Source organism: Cibotium barometz, chromosome 43, assembly GCF_041138505.1.
Source record: "Cibotium barometz isolate CiBa-2024 chromosome 43, ASM4113850v1, whole genome shotgun sequence".
Taxonomy (NCBI): Eukaryota; Viridiplantae; Streptophyta; class Polypodiopsida; order Cyatheales; family Cibotiaceae; genus Cibotium; species Cibotium barometz.
The window spans coordinates 46034594-46051436 of NC_141088.1; the positions used below are offsets into that span (position 1 = coordinate 46034594).

At 38.7% G+C, this 16843-nt stretch overlaps 1 protein-coding gene across 1 annotated transcript; it reads left to right on the forward strand.

Annotated features, from left to right (window-relative positions):
- Positions 1-3772: 3772 nt before the first annotated feature.
- Positions 3773-5369, forward strand: LOC147613972 (uncharacterized). The gene has a single exon (XM_086781961.1). The coding sequence runs from the start codon at positions 3931-3933 to the stop codon at positions 5332-5334; it is 1404 nt and encodes a 467-aa protein (XP_086638087.1). The 5' UTR covers positions 3773-3930; the 3' UTR covers positions 5335-5369.
- Positions 5370-16843: the final 11474 nt, after the last annotated feature.

The following is a 16843-nucleotide window of genomic DNA, read 5'->3' on the forward strand; positions in this document are numbered from 1 at the left end:
TCAAACACTTGATCCATTGACCATACTATTTTTCCACCAATGCTTTGAAGTCAATGAACTTCCCAAGTGCTTCACTCTTCTCTTTCAAGAAGTAAATCCAAGTCATCCTGCTGTAATCACCAATAAATGTGACAACCATTGATAATTGGAGTCTCTGCTGGACCCCATATGTCACTGTGAATGATTTCCAATGGTTTTCTGCTGATTTGACCATCTTTTGGAAATGGCAACCTTGCCTACTTCCCAAATCTACATGCTTCACATATATGATTACTACTATCATATTTGAACCTAGGCAAACCACCAACTATACCTTTTGCTTACATAGATTTCAGCTTTTGAATATTCACATGCCCAACTCTCTTATGCCAAATATCAATGTCTGGCACAACCCCTTGACTTTTTGAAAACATGATAGACTTCAACTCTGGAATGCCTACACTCAATTTGAACAATCTACCTTCTTTCTCCCCCTTTGCAATTAACTTGCAACAACCAATTTTGAAGTCCTCAACAAACAACCATGTTGATTGAACCTGACTTGCATTCCTTGATCCATCATTTGACCAACTGATACAAGGCTCTTTGTAATTGTTTGGTACATACAACACATTTGACATGGTTTTTACTGTGCCATCATGCATAGCAATGGCACACTACCAACATGTGTAATAGGATGTTGTGTATCATCCCGAATAGAGCAACATAGCCTTGATGTGTAGGCATCATCCTGTCAAACCACTCACCATGGCATGTCATGTGGTTTGACGCTCTAGAATCCATATACCAAATATCATCACTCTCCCTTTGTGACGTCATAGTACCTATTACATGTTTCATGGCAAACAAGTGCTCCTCATGTTCTGCATTACTAGTAGACGATGCATGATTGCCATGCTACACTCTTCCACCACGGAAGTCATTCTACTTTTTATAGCAGTCCCTAGCCATATGTCCCATTTTACCACAATAATGACACTCAATGCTACTAGCATTCTGTTGCGGTGTTTGCCATCTCCCCCTATCTCTAGATAGTACCTATTACATGTTTCATGGCAAACAAGTGCTCCTCATGTTTTGCATTACTAGATGATGCATGATTGCCATGCTACACTCTTCCACCACGGAAGTCATTCTGCTTTTTATAGCAGTCCCTAGCCATATGTCCCATTTTACCTCAATAGTGACACTCAATGCTACTAGCATATTCTGTTGTGGTGTTTGCCATCTCCCCCTGTCTCTAGATACAGATCTTCCTCTAGCATGAGGGTGAAATCCACGACCACCTCTAGCACCGAATGATGGTTGAAAATTCTTTTGAGACTATGGTGATCAATCCTGCCAGCCACCACGGTCACCTGCATGTCCTCTTGGGCTAAATATCCCCTGCCTCTAGCACCACGATGAGTGAAAAATGCTTGATCCCTTGAATTTTCATTTATGCTAGATGAGACACCTATTCCAAGTTTCATCTCTTCCACAATAAGCAATGAAATCAGCTCATCAAAATCTGGGGAGTCTCCACCTCTAATCCTGATAGAGGTTTCAAATGCCTTGTACTCTTTACCCAAGCCATTCAATGTAATGGCTACCAAATCATCATCATCGATAGGAGCACCAATAGATGCTAGTGCATTAGCACATTCTTTGATCTCTTGCACATAATCATTTACACTTCTATTTCTTTGAGACACCATAAATCTTCTACTTCAATTGCATCTTCTTTGGTGCTGTAGTCGTATCATACAACTTTACCAAAGTATCCCATGCATCCTTGGGATTTTCTTTGTCCTGTATATGGCATAACATGTTGTTTGTAACACATATCGAGAAGTAATGCAACACTTTGAAGGCTCTCTCTATCCAATTTCAATGTGCTGTAAGTTGGGTAGGTGTTGCATTCATTTGGGGAACCCTTGGCTCCACCTCATCGCCTGTCACCAAGTTCCACAGGCTTTTACCTTTGAGAAAATTTTTCATACGATACTCCTAAATGTAGAAGTTGTGCATGTCAAGCTTCTCACCACAATTTTATCACGATTGTCACTCATTTTGTTTAACACAATGTTCGTTGAGGATTTTCAATAATTAACTCAGACATGCACATACACACATAAACCTCGGCACCAATGTTGTCCACACAGCCCAAAATTTTTATGGCGATAACTTCTTAGACTCAAAAACACTGTTTGAAAATGCTGAAAACAACCTGGCTCCAAATTCTGAGAAATGTGTCCAAAACAGTCCTCCACTTTGCAAAAACCTTTAATTTGCTCGTATTATGCATACAAGATCATTCACATAGCATTTGAGCTCAACCATGTACAAACAGTCCACTTTACCTTGTTGTGAGGGTTTTTTCGAGCCTTCCACTCTTCCAAAACATTGGGAAACGATCAAATCAAGTATGGATGATATGCATTAATATCCATACATCCTCCATGTAGCATATAAACATCATTCGAAGTCATTACATGCCAAACACATGCCAAATGTTGTACTCTGTTTTGATAAAAACCAGTAAACAATGATTTACAGTCACTAATCCCACTCTAATCGCTTCAAATGAGATCCAAATTCAAGTCCCATGCATTCATTATCTCCATATGATGTTGCTCCACCTCCGTGTAAGAGGAATTGATTCAATTTTGAGTAGTGAGTGAGTAATTGATGAATTTAATCTGCTCTAAATCAGCTCCAATCATTGAATGTGAAAAAGGGCTCCTTATATAATGGATGCTGTAAGGACACATGGTCCTTTACACACTTTGTGTGTGAGTCAACAATTGAGAAGAGAAGATGAATGCAATGTGAAAAAGTGCTCCTAGAAAGGGTAGAAATTGCATATGTCATGGATGATGTAAGGACACATGGGCCTTAACATACTTTGTGTCCGAGTCAATAATTGAGAAGAGAGATAACACAATGTGAAAAAGGGCTCCTTATTTCATGGATGATATAAGGACGCATGGGCCTTTACACACTTTATGTGCGAGTCAAGAATTGAGAAGAAGACATGAACACAATGTGAAAAAGTGCTCCTAGAAAAAGGGTAGCTTTTTCTAAGTCATGGATGATGTAAGGACACATTGGCCTTAACATGCTTTGTGTCTAAGTCAATAATTGAGAAGAAGATATGAACACAATGTGAAAAAGGGATCCTTTTGTTATGGATGACATAAGTGCACATGAGACTTCCGGTGCTTTGTGTGGGAATCACATGGATTGTGTGTGTAGTCACATGTATTACATTGGACACAAGGATAGGGCCTGGTCGCATTATGGATTTCATCCAGCTATCTAGCTCAAACAACCGGTGCCCCTTCCGGTAATTATGTGATTTGGGTGCAGTAGAAAGGTGAAATGATTGCACGTGAAAAGACAGCTTCAGAGCAGCCGCCCAGCCATTTGAGTTGCTCCAAATCCCTACCCTCTACTTAAGCAGTTCATTCAGCTATTTAACTATCAAATCCAGCTTTTCAATGTCAAATCAATGCATTAAGTGCACCAGTACTGTTGAGGGGTAACCGGAAGGAGCACCGGTTGTTTGAGCTAGATAGCTGGATGAAATCCATAATGCGACTAGGCCCATGATGGGGGATCTAGAAACCTTCATTTAAGGCTACAGAAGCTTGTACTTATGTAGGTGGCACATGGATTGTGTTTGTAATTACCTGTATTATGTTAGACACAAGGATAGTGTGTTAGGGAAATGGAGAATCTTGTACTTTTGGCTTTAAAAACCTAGCATCTTCAACTTGAAGCCCAAACCCAAGAAGTAAAGTTCCAAGATTATTTTGATGAAACCTTACTCTAGGATTCAAATTTAAGGGCTGCGATGGAGCCAGGGAGTGGACAGCACACCTAGTGCGATGGAGCCAGGGAGTGGACAGCACACCTAGTGCGCAGCATTACCAAGGTGGCCACGTGATGGCTTGTACCCGTCTCCTTTCCCAGCAACACGACAAAATTATTAAAGGGTGGAGAGAGAGAGAGAGAAAGCTAGTGCTGCACAGAGAGGGAGAGAGGCTCATAACCTCAGACGTAGCTGCGTACAGCGTGGGCGAGCTCCTGCAAGCGACTTGTCAAGGCAGCAGCTTTAGAATGGGTGCAAAAGCTAGTAAGAACCTGCAGCAGGGCATAAGGGACCGCACTAGTGAGCGCCTGCTTCACGCCTCCACCAAAGGAGAAAGCCATGCTGCGCATGCAGTCTTGCAAGAGCCGCAGAACTATAGGCTAATCATGTCAAAGCTAGAAGTCCTATCACAGGAAATCGAGAAGCACAGGCAAACGGGCACGCGGCAGGAGCAGAAGATAGATTGGATGTTAAAGGAAATGGAGAAGCACAGGCTAACGAGCATGCGGCAGGAAAAGAAGATAGATGCGATGTCACAGGAAACGGAGAAGCAAAGGCTAACGAGCATGCGGCAGGAGCAGACCATAGATGCGATGTCACAGGAAACGGAGAAGCTATCGGTGCGTGGTAAACGAGAGGTTGCTGCCTTGACTGAAAAGGTTGAGCACTGCAAGCAGGAGTACTCGGCCTTGTCGTCCAAATTCGAGAGGGCGGAACGCTTCCACGCCCAGAAATCCTTTGCAGAGAGCAGGCCCTACCACCACGCCGCAGCCACCCCTACCCTGCTCCAATCCGCGGCTGATGCCGTCAAGGATGCCATAGCAAGCTGTGCAAGTGATCTCTTTGTGCACACAAAGAGGCACTCGATCTCCATAAGCCTTGCTAGCAATGACCCCAGATTCATCAAGAACGCCCTTCAGTCCTTCTTCTGCTATGTCCTCTTCCATGGCTTCGAGGATCAATCGTTCATGTGCGTTGGCCAGGCTATTCCCTCCTTTGAGAAACCCAAGGAGCGCAAAAGGCACTTATTCAATGTCTATGAGAGATGCAGGTACTTGGATCCTCAGCAAATCTTGGATGAAGATGTAGGTGAATTCTTCAGCTACTTCCTCAATGCCAAGGCATCTGACGTATGCGTTCACCTCGAGAAGGTGCTTTTGATCAACGATGACCGGCAAACACACGAGTTCGGGTATTTAGGCTTACCCAACAGTCCGCTTCACAACAGCTTTCGGAGACTTGCAAAGGCAGTGTGGATACTTCACAAGCTTGCTTTTTCTTTTGAGCCAAGTGCTGAGATTTTTCGAGTCGCACAGGGTTCAACCTTCGACGAAGAGTACATGGTGCAGGTTGATAGCAACGATGAAGGCAAGAATGCTAGCATGGTTAGTAAATTACAATATGTAAGCTTTATGTGTGTGCCCGGCTTCACCGTGAGTAACACCATCATCAAGTCTCGAGTTTGCCTCGTGAGTTAATCTTAATCAGGGCAGGATCAACCTTTTTAAGCTTACACTAGTTTTTTTAAAGATCTATTTGATGTTCTACGGGGCTTTCTGAAACTGACCTTGCAGCATAGGGTATAAGTCAATCTTCTATCGCTAGTTAAACTAGGAAAATAAAATTCTAAGTAATATGTACGATAGGTAATAGCAATCACATGGTGTAGGAAAGGGCTGGGGGTGGCCTTTCCCTACAAGAAAATGGGGACAAGAAAATGGGGAGCTGGCGCTAGCCAGTGAGCTAGCCAGTGACCCATTTTCCTAGGGAAAGGCAAAACATGGCCTTTCCCAACCATCACTTGGGGAGCATAACAAATTTTTTTAAATTCTCGTTGATGTGGCAAATGTGTTGATGTGTCAAGGTTTTAGTGGCCTTCTATTTTTTAATGTTGCCATTTCTTATGTGTCATTAACTCTTTTGCTTTCATTTGAGTAAAATGCGGATTGTTGATGTTTCAATATCTTATCTTGCATTCTTAAAAAACAAAGCTTGCTAATTGGATGGCTGGAATTCATTTTCCCAAGACCCAAGACCATGAATATGGTTAGGGAATTTATGAACGAGGCTTCATAAAGTAAATGTCTTTAACTTCGAAGTTTAGTTAGTTAACATGAAGATTTAAAAGGCTGGCCCCTTTTATTATTGCCTTTTCTTTCACTCCAAGTCCAACTTCTTGACAAACTCAAGATTGCCATTGTTAGGTTGCATTGTAGATCTATGTATCCTTGGATTTAGGATGATGAGCATCCAATCTTTGAATAGGGGTGGAAATCTTTACAACATGATGTTTTTTCAAGGGCTTAAAGCTGCAAAACCATGAGTGCTTCCATACAATGTAGGGATTCTAAGGAGATCCCCACGAATTCATGATACATGGGTTTTTGAGCCTTGTCAATCTCCCTATCAATGATAACATTTGAAGTTGTTATAGGCTTTAATGTCCTTTTGGGCTTGAAAGTGATGCTTGAAATTTTTGCAAAGGGTGGGAGGATAAAGGGGTTATATAAAAGTGAATGAGCACGCTTGTGTGTGTGTGTGTGTGTGTGTGTGTGTGTGTGTGTGTGTGTGCACATGCATATGTGCAAGCATATATATATATAGTTACATGTACAATGTATATGAATTTGTCCATTTTTGCTATGATAAAATGGGGCAACTAGTTCGTGGCGGCTAGTTAAGAATTTTTTGTATATATATATACACATTTATTTGTCCATTTTCACTTTGGTTAGGTCGTAGCTAGTTAAGAAATTTTTGGAGTGGCTCTAGAATAACAACCTTTCTAAAAAGCTTATTTTTCATGTTAGATGGTGGGTTTAAGTGGAAATTTTCAAAAACCTGCATTTTAAGTTAACTAAACTATATGTGTTTAGCTATAGCCATCCCACAACCATCTTCTAAAGATCAAACCTTGCTTGAATGTAAACTAAATTATTGGCTGATGTTGGTATTTGGTTATGCCTACCAAAACAACCAACTTTTTTATAAAACTATCCTATATCTATATGTAAAGACACGTCCTCCTATTTTAATATGTATAGAATATACTAGGTGACCTAAATTATTTAGGTGATATTAGAACAAAAGAAAAGCTTGAAGTAAATTTGAGTAAATCTACCTCGGGTTGCAAATTTAAGGCCTTCTTTCACTTGATGTGGTTGTCCTCCTTGTTAGAAATTGAGGGCCACTTATTGCGAGGTCACCTATCCAAGTAGTGTTTACACCACTGCATGCTTAACTTCTACCACTCTAATCCTTTCCAAGCGATGAAAATTGGTGGAGGAGGGATGAGAATGACCCTACTCTTCTATTACTTATAGATGATCCCATGTCTTGGGACTCTAGGGATTTATGCGGCTAGGCCATGACCTTCCAATACCTTCCCTTGATAGCCAGAATGTAGGGTATCTAGAGGCTATGATGGTACAGGGTTGAGAGGCTTCTTGCACTATCAGTGATGTCAACCCTTAGGATTTACCCACACATCCTTGTACACTCGACATGTTAGCAAGCTTGTCCATCCGCTCATACATGCATTCGGCCTTCGTTTACCTCCATGGAGAGGAATTGGTAAATCAACTAGCTTCGCTAACAACATCCCAACATACCCTCGTTGGCTTTGATACCATGTTAGAAATTAGGGGTCACTTCTCAAGGGTTCACCCATCCTAGTAGTGGTTATGTTACTTGTAATGGAAGGGGCTTGGTCTTGGACATAGATTAGAGCTTTAGGCATGGTTTGAACGTAAGGGAATCCCATGGGCATGGACATGATTGGGCAAGTGCAAGGGTCCAACATTAATAAAGTGTGAAAAGGTGGGCAAGTATATAGCGAACAAATTGTAATTAATGGAAGTTAATCGTTTACTAATCAAATCATACTTTCTTGGAGCTTCAAGATTCCGTGGCTATTATGGTGGTATTCCCTTGAGTGCATGTGGTTCTCCATTATGAGTGCATTTTCTTTCTCTCTCTCTCCATCACTACAGTGGTATCAGAGCTATGTCTTTGATCCATTTTTCTCTTAGTTTCAAGAAAAATTCAGGAATTCTTGATCTTCTTGATTTTCTTGATCAAGAAATGGAAAACTAGATGGATGAATCTTTTGATTTTTGTTGTTTCTAGCCTTTTTGGGGCCATGGGTGTGATTGGGATCAATTTTGTGATAGGTGCTCCAAAATTTTGAAAAAGGAGGACCAAAATTGGGAGAAATGTACTACTCTTGATTAGTGATACTAATCAAAATGTTTCTGAGTAATCCCCTTCTTGTGTGCAAGTTTTCCATAGCCATTGCATGCATTTCAAGCTTCTCTTGGTTGCCATTTCTTGGGGCTATCATAGAGCTAGTCTTGAGCATCATATAGAACTCTAGAATGTAAGAGGGGTCACTGTTTTTGCTTCATGGGGTGCGACCATTTGCTGCAATTTTCTAGAGATTTGAGTGCCAAATCAAGTATTAGGTTCCATTGAAGCTCCCTTCGGGTTGTAGAAGTCATGTACCAATACTATGGTGGTCTAAGAGAGAAAATGGCTCTGATTTTCACCATGTTGTTGTCCATGGCTCTGTGTGCAATGCCGCCCATTGGAGATATTCTTTGAAGACATTAAGCATGGTACTTCAACAAGTGTGTCGATAGCAGTGATCTATAGCAGTTATGGTGCTTCTTTCACCCATTTCTATTGTGCCTGTGTTGAAATTTTGAAGCTGTGTTTTGATTAAGCGTGGAAGCGATCTACAGCATGTATGGTTTTCTTCTACGTTTTCTACTATGCACCTTTTGAATTACTGAGGCTGCGTTTTAGGCGCCCTTGAATGCCATTGCTTCAAGCTCCTTGAATGCGTTTTAAGCTCCTTGAATGCCATTACTATTGAAGATCCTTTCTTTCCTCTTGTTAAACTTCAATTTAGCTTTGATTAGAGGGAGATTTGGAAGGTGTTGTTGCTATCCAAGGAGTGCAAGAGAGAAGATAAGGGGATTCCATGAAAGTTTGCATAAGAGCACCATAATCTATTGTTTCATCAAGTTGATGTGCTTGCATAGCTCCTTATCATTGAAGAGATCTTATAGCAATGGTTGAACTTCAACATTGGTGAGAAGATCTTGTGTTTGCATGGAACATTTTGAGAATACTATGCTTATTCCTTTAAGTGTGGAGCTATTGTTTGCAAGTGCTTTGGTCTTTTGGACTTGCATGATGTTGACTGCTACTTGGATGTCGGTTTGATGTGATTTGGTGTATTGGAGCTATCACGATGATTGGATGAAAGCATGAGAACATGCTAATTGTAATTGATAAAATGAAAGTAGCATCAGTCATGCTAAACACATTGTAAGTGCTCCTACCTTTCCTTTTGAACTTACATCCACATACACCTCACTTTGTACTCACTTGAATTTACTGGTATCTAGTATGCTTGTGAGGGTACCTCGGGCATTTGAGGAGAGGTCCTGGGGAAGCATGGCACGAACTCTCCTTGTCGTGAGTGCTTTTGGAAAAGCGGCAAGGAGGGGGATTAGGTACATTGGATGTGAAGTCCTGGTCCCAACTTGTGCTTAGATTCGGACTAGGTACGAGGGTGGGAAGGCTTGGTTGGGAGATCGGCAAGCATAAAGTGCTCCTCCAACACACAACTTGATTGTGAGCATGCCAAGGTTATGGTAGCCAAATGATACGTGATTGGGTATGATGTGGACACTTGGAGGTGATCAAAGTATGAGAGTTGCATGGACAAGTGAATGCTTTATGATTGTGAATACTTGGGACATTGTTCATGAATGAACATTGGGCAAATGATATGGATTGTTATTGAGATTCGGTCCATATTGCGGGGAGATTGCGGGGAGATTATGGCCAAATCTTTGTGGTTTTCCTACATTCTGCAGTGAATATATACTGTTTACCCTACTAACCACTTCGTAGCATGGGAAACCATGGAAGGCCATTGAAAGTTCAAGCACAAGTGCCCTGGAGGGGAACCAAGTTTAAGATGTTGCCAATGAGGTGGTTGACACTCAATTGGTTGATGATCCACAGTCAAAATGTGGCACCACATTCCATTTTTAAACATGGAAAAATCTCAAGGGCAATGTAATAAGAAAGAGTACCTCTACGTGGACAAATAGTGAATGAAGGCATACCGGTGCAAACTAGTGGTGTGGACATGATCAAATTTCATTGGGGAACATCACTATGAATATGTTAAGGATTGCTCTCACCGATGCAATCAAGGATGCACAAAGAGATACCCTAAAGGAGGTGCTCGACATTAGTATAGTGAGCTCGTGCATCAAGGCAATGAGAATGTCAAGTTGATGCATCAAATGGTGGACAAGATGGATGAAAGGTTTGCAACTCTTGAAGACCGGATTTTGGGTGTATGCACCAAATCCACATGGGAATTTTGGGCGGTATGTAAGGAAATTCAAATGTGCCTTCAAGAGACTATCAAGGTGGGCATGTTTTGGTTTCTAGGCTTGGAAAGCAACCCACATCTTTGGATCCCATGGAGGGCTCTTCAAGGGGTGTGTACAATGTGAGTGGGAGATGGGACATACCACACACTACCCATGGACGTACTACATTAGAGTCACTGAGGGTCAAAGAGTGAAGGACAAGATTACACTTTCCAAGTTCAAAGGGGTGAACACAACCACTGAAGAATTGGAGGAATGGATTAGCAAGACGGAGATATACTTTGCATTGTATCCCCGTGAGAGGACGAGGACAAAGTACAATTTGCCATGTTGCATGTGCAAAAGATTAGGCCCATTCTTGTGGCGGTTCACTCAACATGAGGGTACGCATTTTGACACTTGGGAGGCATTCAAGGATGCTATATTTCAAAACTTCACATATCCATTGAAACGAGCTCAATTGGTGGGACAATGGTACGAAAAGGGAAGTTCCATCAAGGAGTATAGTAACCAATTTAGAAAGCTTTCCATGTTTGTTGGGGGAATGAATGAGTACAATAAAATGGTAAAATACATACATGGATTGCAATCATCACATGTGAAAGTTCAAATAACTCAAACTTTACAAGATGCCATGTATTATGCAGAGTTCTTTGAATCTAAGTATACGACGGGTGTTGCAAATAGATGGAATGTGGGGACAACTAAACCATCTACTTTTAATCCAAATGCAGTCAAATGGCCAACTTCTACCTCTTCTACACCTTATGTACCTTGTGCTAGCTTCACTCCAACCTCTACTTCCATACAACAATATCCTAGTGTGTATGGACAGCCAAGGAATGTGAAACGGAGTGGTTCTATGGCCAAACCTCCACCTAAAAGTGATGCTAAATCCTCTTTCCTTCAAGGTAAAGTGATTAAGCAATTGACACAAGTAGAGATGGATAAAAAGGGGAAGAAGGGGGTTTGTTTCTTATACAATGATAAATGGAGTCTCGAGCATAAAAAGATTTGCAAGGTAAAGGAGGTACGGGCTAACATGATCTTTGAGGTGGTTGAAGATGAAGAGGCACCATTGGAATACATAGAAGAGGCTGAATTTTAGAATTGTGCTAATGATGTGATAGAAGAGCCTACTCTTGACCCTTCTCAAGAGTTTCCATTTGATTCAGGTGGAGAGGATTGGGTAGAAGTTGAAACAAAAGAAAGGACAACCATGCTATGTGCCATCTCACAAACAAGAAGCTAAAGCGGGATGCAAAGATTCCAACACTTTGAGGCTCATGGGGAAGATTGGGGGCATACCAATTCATATACTTGTTGATTCGGGGAGTACATATAGTTTTTTGAACTCTAAATCAATAAATTCTTTGAGACTATGCCCATGGGAGATGATGAAGCCTCTAAAAGTAGAGGTTGCAAATGGACACAGCATGAGCTGAGTAAGACTTGGGTTGCAACAAGGATTTCTTTGTCTTTGAATTATGCCTATGATGACCGTTTGATTGTTCTTGACATGGGGCCCATTGGTGTGGTGCTTGAATGCGATTGGTTGCACACTTTGGGCAGGTTTTCAATAGATTTGAAGCACATGAAAATGTGTTTATGTATGAAGGCAAAGAGCTATGTTTGGATGGAATTTGTAGCCATGCATTAACCTTGGTGTCAATGAAGAAAATGAAGAAAGAGTTAAAGATCTTATGCCTTGTTTACATGCGACAACTCACTTGTCACGAGATGTGGATATGGGTAGATGCGAGTGGATGAGATCTGATGAGGATAAATGAGGAAAGATGTGATGAGACGAGCGCAAGGATAAATAGATGAATGAGGGCGACATGGTCCTCAGCACAAAAACACATAAGAAAAAGCTTAAACTCCAGGGTTTAGGACCTTTTCTAGTCTTTGAAAATCACACCACAGGGCGTTGTATGCATTGAAACCCTTGATGGTGTTGAGATGGCAAGATACTTCAATGGTAGCAAACTTAAACACTACTATATCACATCATATTCATTCATATCTACCCCGATCCACATCACATCACATCACATCCATTTCACCTCACATCTCATTCATTCACATCTATCCCGATTTACATCCCATCACATCTCATCCATTTCACCTCACATCTCTACCCCGATCCACATCACATCACATCACATTCATTTCACCTCACATCTCATTCATTCACATCTATCCCGATTTACATCCCATCACATCTCATCCATTCACATCACATCTCATTCATTCACATCTATCCCGTTTCACATCACATCACATGACATTCATTCACATCACATATCATTCATTTCACATCTATCCCAATTTACATCACATCCATTTCACGTCACATCTCATCATTCACATCTCGATTCACATCACATCACATCTCATCCGTTCACATCCCATATCATTCATTCACATCCCGATTCACATGACATCACATCTCGTTCATTCACATTCGGATTCACATCACATCTCATTCACTCACATCTATCCATTTCACATCACATCACCTCCATCTATTCACATCCATCACATCACATTCATTCTCATCACCATCCCATCACATACATTCTATCCTCATAACATCACATCACATCTATCCACATCATATCTCATTCATACACATCTCATCTCATTCATCCACATCCATCCAATCGTTTACATGTACGATCATCCACATCTATCCATACATTCATATCTATCACTTCACATCCACATATATTCATGTCAAATCACATCTCTTTACATCACATCACATTCTTTCACATACACATCCACATCCATCCTTTCACATATACATCCACATCCATTCTTCACATACACATTCACATTCATTTTCATCACATACACATCCACATCCATTCCACATACACATTCACATCCATTTTCATCACATACACATCCACATCCATTCTTCACATACACATTCACATCCTCTTTCATCACATACCCATCCACATCCATTCTTCACATACACATTCACATCCATTTTCATCACATACACATCCACATCCATTCTTCACATACATATCCACATCCATTCTTCACATACATATTCACATCCATTTTCATCACATATAATCCATTCACATCTCATATCGTTCATTTACATCCCGATTCACATGACATCACATCTCATCCATTCATCCACATCTATCTGATTCACATGTCATCACATCTATTCATTCAGGGACCGCTTCATCGGCCCTCGCCCATCGTACCGGAAGCGCACCATTTTTCAACCATACCGAGGTTGGTCAAGACTTGGGCAGGCTTTGCCACGTGAGCCGTCCTTTGAAAACTCCCCGCTAGCTGATTGCAATCGAACTTCCCTTAGAAAAACATATACCAAATGCTCCCTCCAGCATTCTGGCCTAAGACAGTCCTTTAGGGAAACACGGTTTCTATGCAAGTTTTCAGTTTGATTTTCATTTGAATACAAGAAGTATTTTTTGAATTAGTATCTCCAAAACTTCTTGATCGGAATTCTGGATTTCATACTAGAATTTCTCTAATTCTATAACCTTGATCCACATTTCAATTCAAAGAGTCTAAAATTAGTTTCAGATTTGGCGAGAGTTTTGAGTGTATTTTTCTAAACTAGTCACACCTTCTTTCTTCGAAACTAACGAAAGACTTTGGTCTTGGTCATAGTCTGATTCAAGGTTCGAGTCGGATAAGACTTTTCCTGAACTATCTTTCTCGAAAAGGTTTGATAATTCAGTTACTATTTTACTTAATTTCTTTCTTTGAATATTCACTTAACTGATTTCTAAATTAGATACGAATTCTATGAGAAATAAATTAATCATTTATCTAAATATTTTGATCTCGATAGATTTCTTGAATTTTCTTTTTACAATCCGTGTGAATATAAAACGATAGAAATTTCTCTCTTAGAGTATTTAATTATTTATTTATTAAATACTCATAAAATTTAAACATAGAATTTAAGAGAATTCTAATTTTGATATAAAAATTCTTTATGCATCTTTTTATGCATAAAAATCAACTTCAATGGGAATAACACTTTTATATATATATAAATCCTTTTATGCAACTATTTATGCATAAAATCAAATTTAATAAGAATAATACTTTTAAAATAAAAAGAATTTCTCTATGCATCTATAATCAATTTTTATAAGAATAACACTTTTATAATGAAATTTTCTTTATGCATCTTTCTATGCATAAAATCAATTTTAATAAGAATAACACTTTTGTAATAAAAAAAATTCCTTTATGCATCTTTCTATGCATAAAAATCAATTTTAATAAGAATAACACTTTTGTAATAATAAAAAAATTCCCTTTATGCATCTTTCTATGCCTAGAAAAAAAATTTAATAACAATAACACTTTTATAATAAAAAATTTTCCTTTATGTATCTTTCTATGCATAGAAATCACATTAAATAAGAATAACACTTTTATAATAAAAAATTTTCTTTATCCATCTTTCTATGCATAAAAATCAAATTTAATAAGAATAACACTTTTGTAATAAAAATTTTTTTTGTATGCATCTTTCTATGCATAGAAATCAAATTTAATAAGAATAACACTTTTATAATAAAAATTTTTCCTTTATGCATCTTTCTATGCATAGAAATTAAATTTAATAAGAATAACACTTTTATAATTAAAAAATTTTCTTTATGCATCTTTCTATGCATAAAAATTAAATTTAATAAGAATAACACTTTTGTAATAAAATAAATTTCATTATGCATATTTCTATGCATAGAAATCAAATTTAATAATTAATATCAGTGATATCCATGCATATTCATAGGTGAATATGTACATGGAGTAATTAGAATATTACTTGTAGATGCAAAAATGGTGGGAATTACTCTTTTGGAATAACATAAAAATAAGCTTTCTTTTTTCATAAAATTCTAAAAATTTTTACCATAACCTCCTTTGTATGGCTGAGCTTAAGCAATGCGCTTTACCATGGGAGAAGATGAGGTGAAAATAGTTGAAGCTAAGGAGATAGAGGAATTGGCCACACGAGATATGGTGACCGCATAGGGAAGGTAATTTGTAGTGTGTTTTTCAATGGTGAATTTCATGAATATTGATATTAATATAGTGTGTTTCTAACTGCGTTCAAGACAATATTAATTTTGGCTTTTTTGTTTTGAAAAGAATGCTTTTTACCTAATTTTTAGATTAATTTATTATTTTTGTTATTGTTTTGGTAGTTTTTCATGTTCTTAGGACTTGCACATTGTTTGTATTAGGCTTAGTTTGCATGCATTGCATCAAACAATGCAATAGAATGCAGTTTTTAGTGAATGTTAGCTCTCTTTAGCTTAAACACTACAAGATGTTGAATGCCATTATCGTGGGAAATATGGTCATATGGCGAGAGATTGTTTCCGCAAACAGAATGATTTGAGAGGGGTTTTATCTTTCTTTATTTAAGTTAATTAACCCAATTTAGAATTTTAGAACTCTAATCTACACAATTTTCTAAATTCAAGAGAGTAAATAATAAGAAGAGTTTAATTAATCACTTAGTAGTTAATCTTTCTACGATTAAGAAAGGTTGGAATGTAAAGAAGAGAAGGGGGTGGCCTTTTCATCAAAGGCATAGCATTTGAATTTAATTCAATCATTTGCAAAACATAAAAATCAAGAAAACCATAGATTTTTCATTAAAATTCGTAAACAAAGTAAGAAAATTAGCTTGCATGGAGCTTGTAAGCTCTCCTTTGGCTTGAGGGATTGAGGGTTCTACTATTGTTTGATAAAATAGTGGCCACCAATTCACTTTGGAGAGGATTAGGCCAAAAACAATTGAATTGTTAAAAAATTCAATGTAGATGGCTCAGGGATGACATGAGTAAAGTAACAGTGCATAAATACCATTAAGCTTTTACAAAGGGGGAGGCTTCTATTTATAGGAAAAAGTGAGCCTCTAACCAAGCAAACTGATTCTAGAATTTTCCTGATCAATTTGGTCAATTTTTAACTTTTTTGGATCAGTTCAGCTTACTTTTTGGATCTAGTTTTGAAATAGGAGAGAGGAAAGATGAAAATATCTCATTTTATTGATTAAGAATTGGGGGTAATGATGAGAAAAAGGTGCCTACTTCATGAGGGGAGATCCCCACACTGAGGTGTCAAAATTCAGTTTTTTTAATTCTTTTCTTTGGTCCTTAGTCCACTCTTCATCTTATGTGAGCATTTACTCATTTTTGGGGAGGATTTCTTTTATTCTTTAATTTATCTCATCCATACACTTGGATTGATCCTAACGGCCCATAGGAACCTTAATTGGACCATAATCTAAAAATTTTTGAAAATCTAGACCCTTAAGCTAAGGTCCTTCATACCTATTTTCAATTAATTCCAATTGCACATTGGAAAGTTCTTTTTGAATTTCTGTTTCAGGGGAAACCATTTTTTACACTAGGAGGATTTTTATATCAAAAAATATCTCAATTTTAAATTACCTCCCATTAGACATTTTCTCTCTCCAGGCCAAAACAGGGTAAAACAGGATCTTTCTTTTATTTCAAAGAGGGGAATAATTACAAGA

Coding starts and splice junctions, on each gene's coding strand:
- LOC147613972 (XM_086781961.1), top strand. CDS start 3,931: ATGGCTTGTACCCGTCTCCTTTCCCAGCAACACGACAAAATTATTAAA.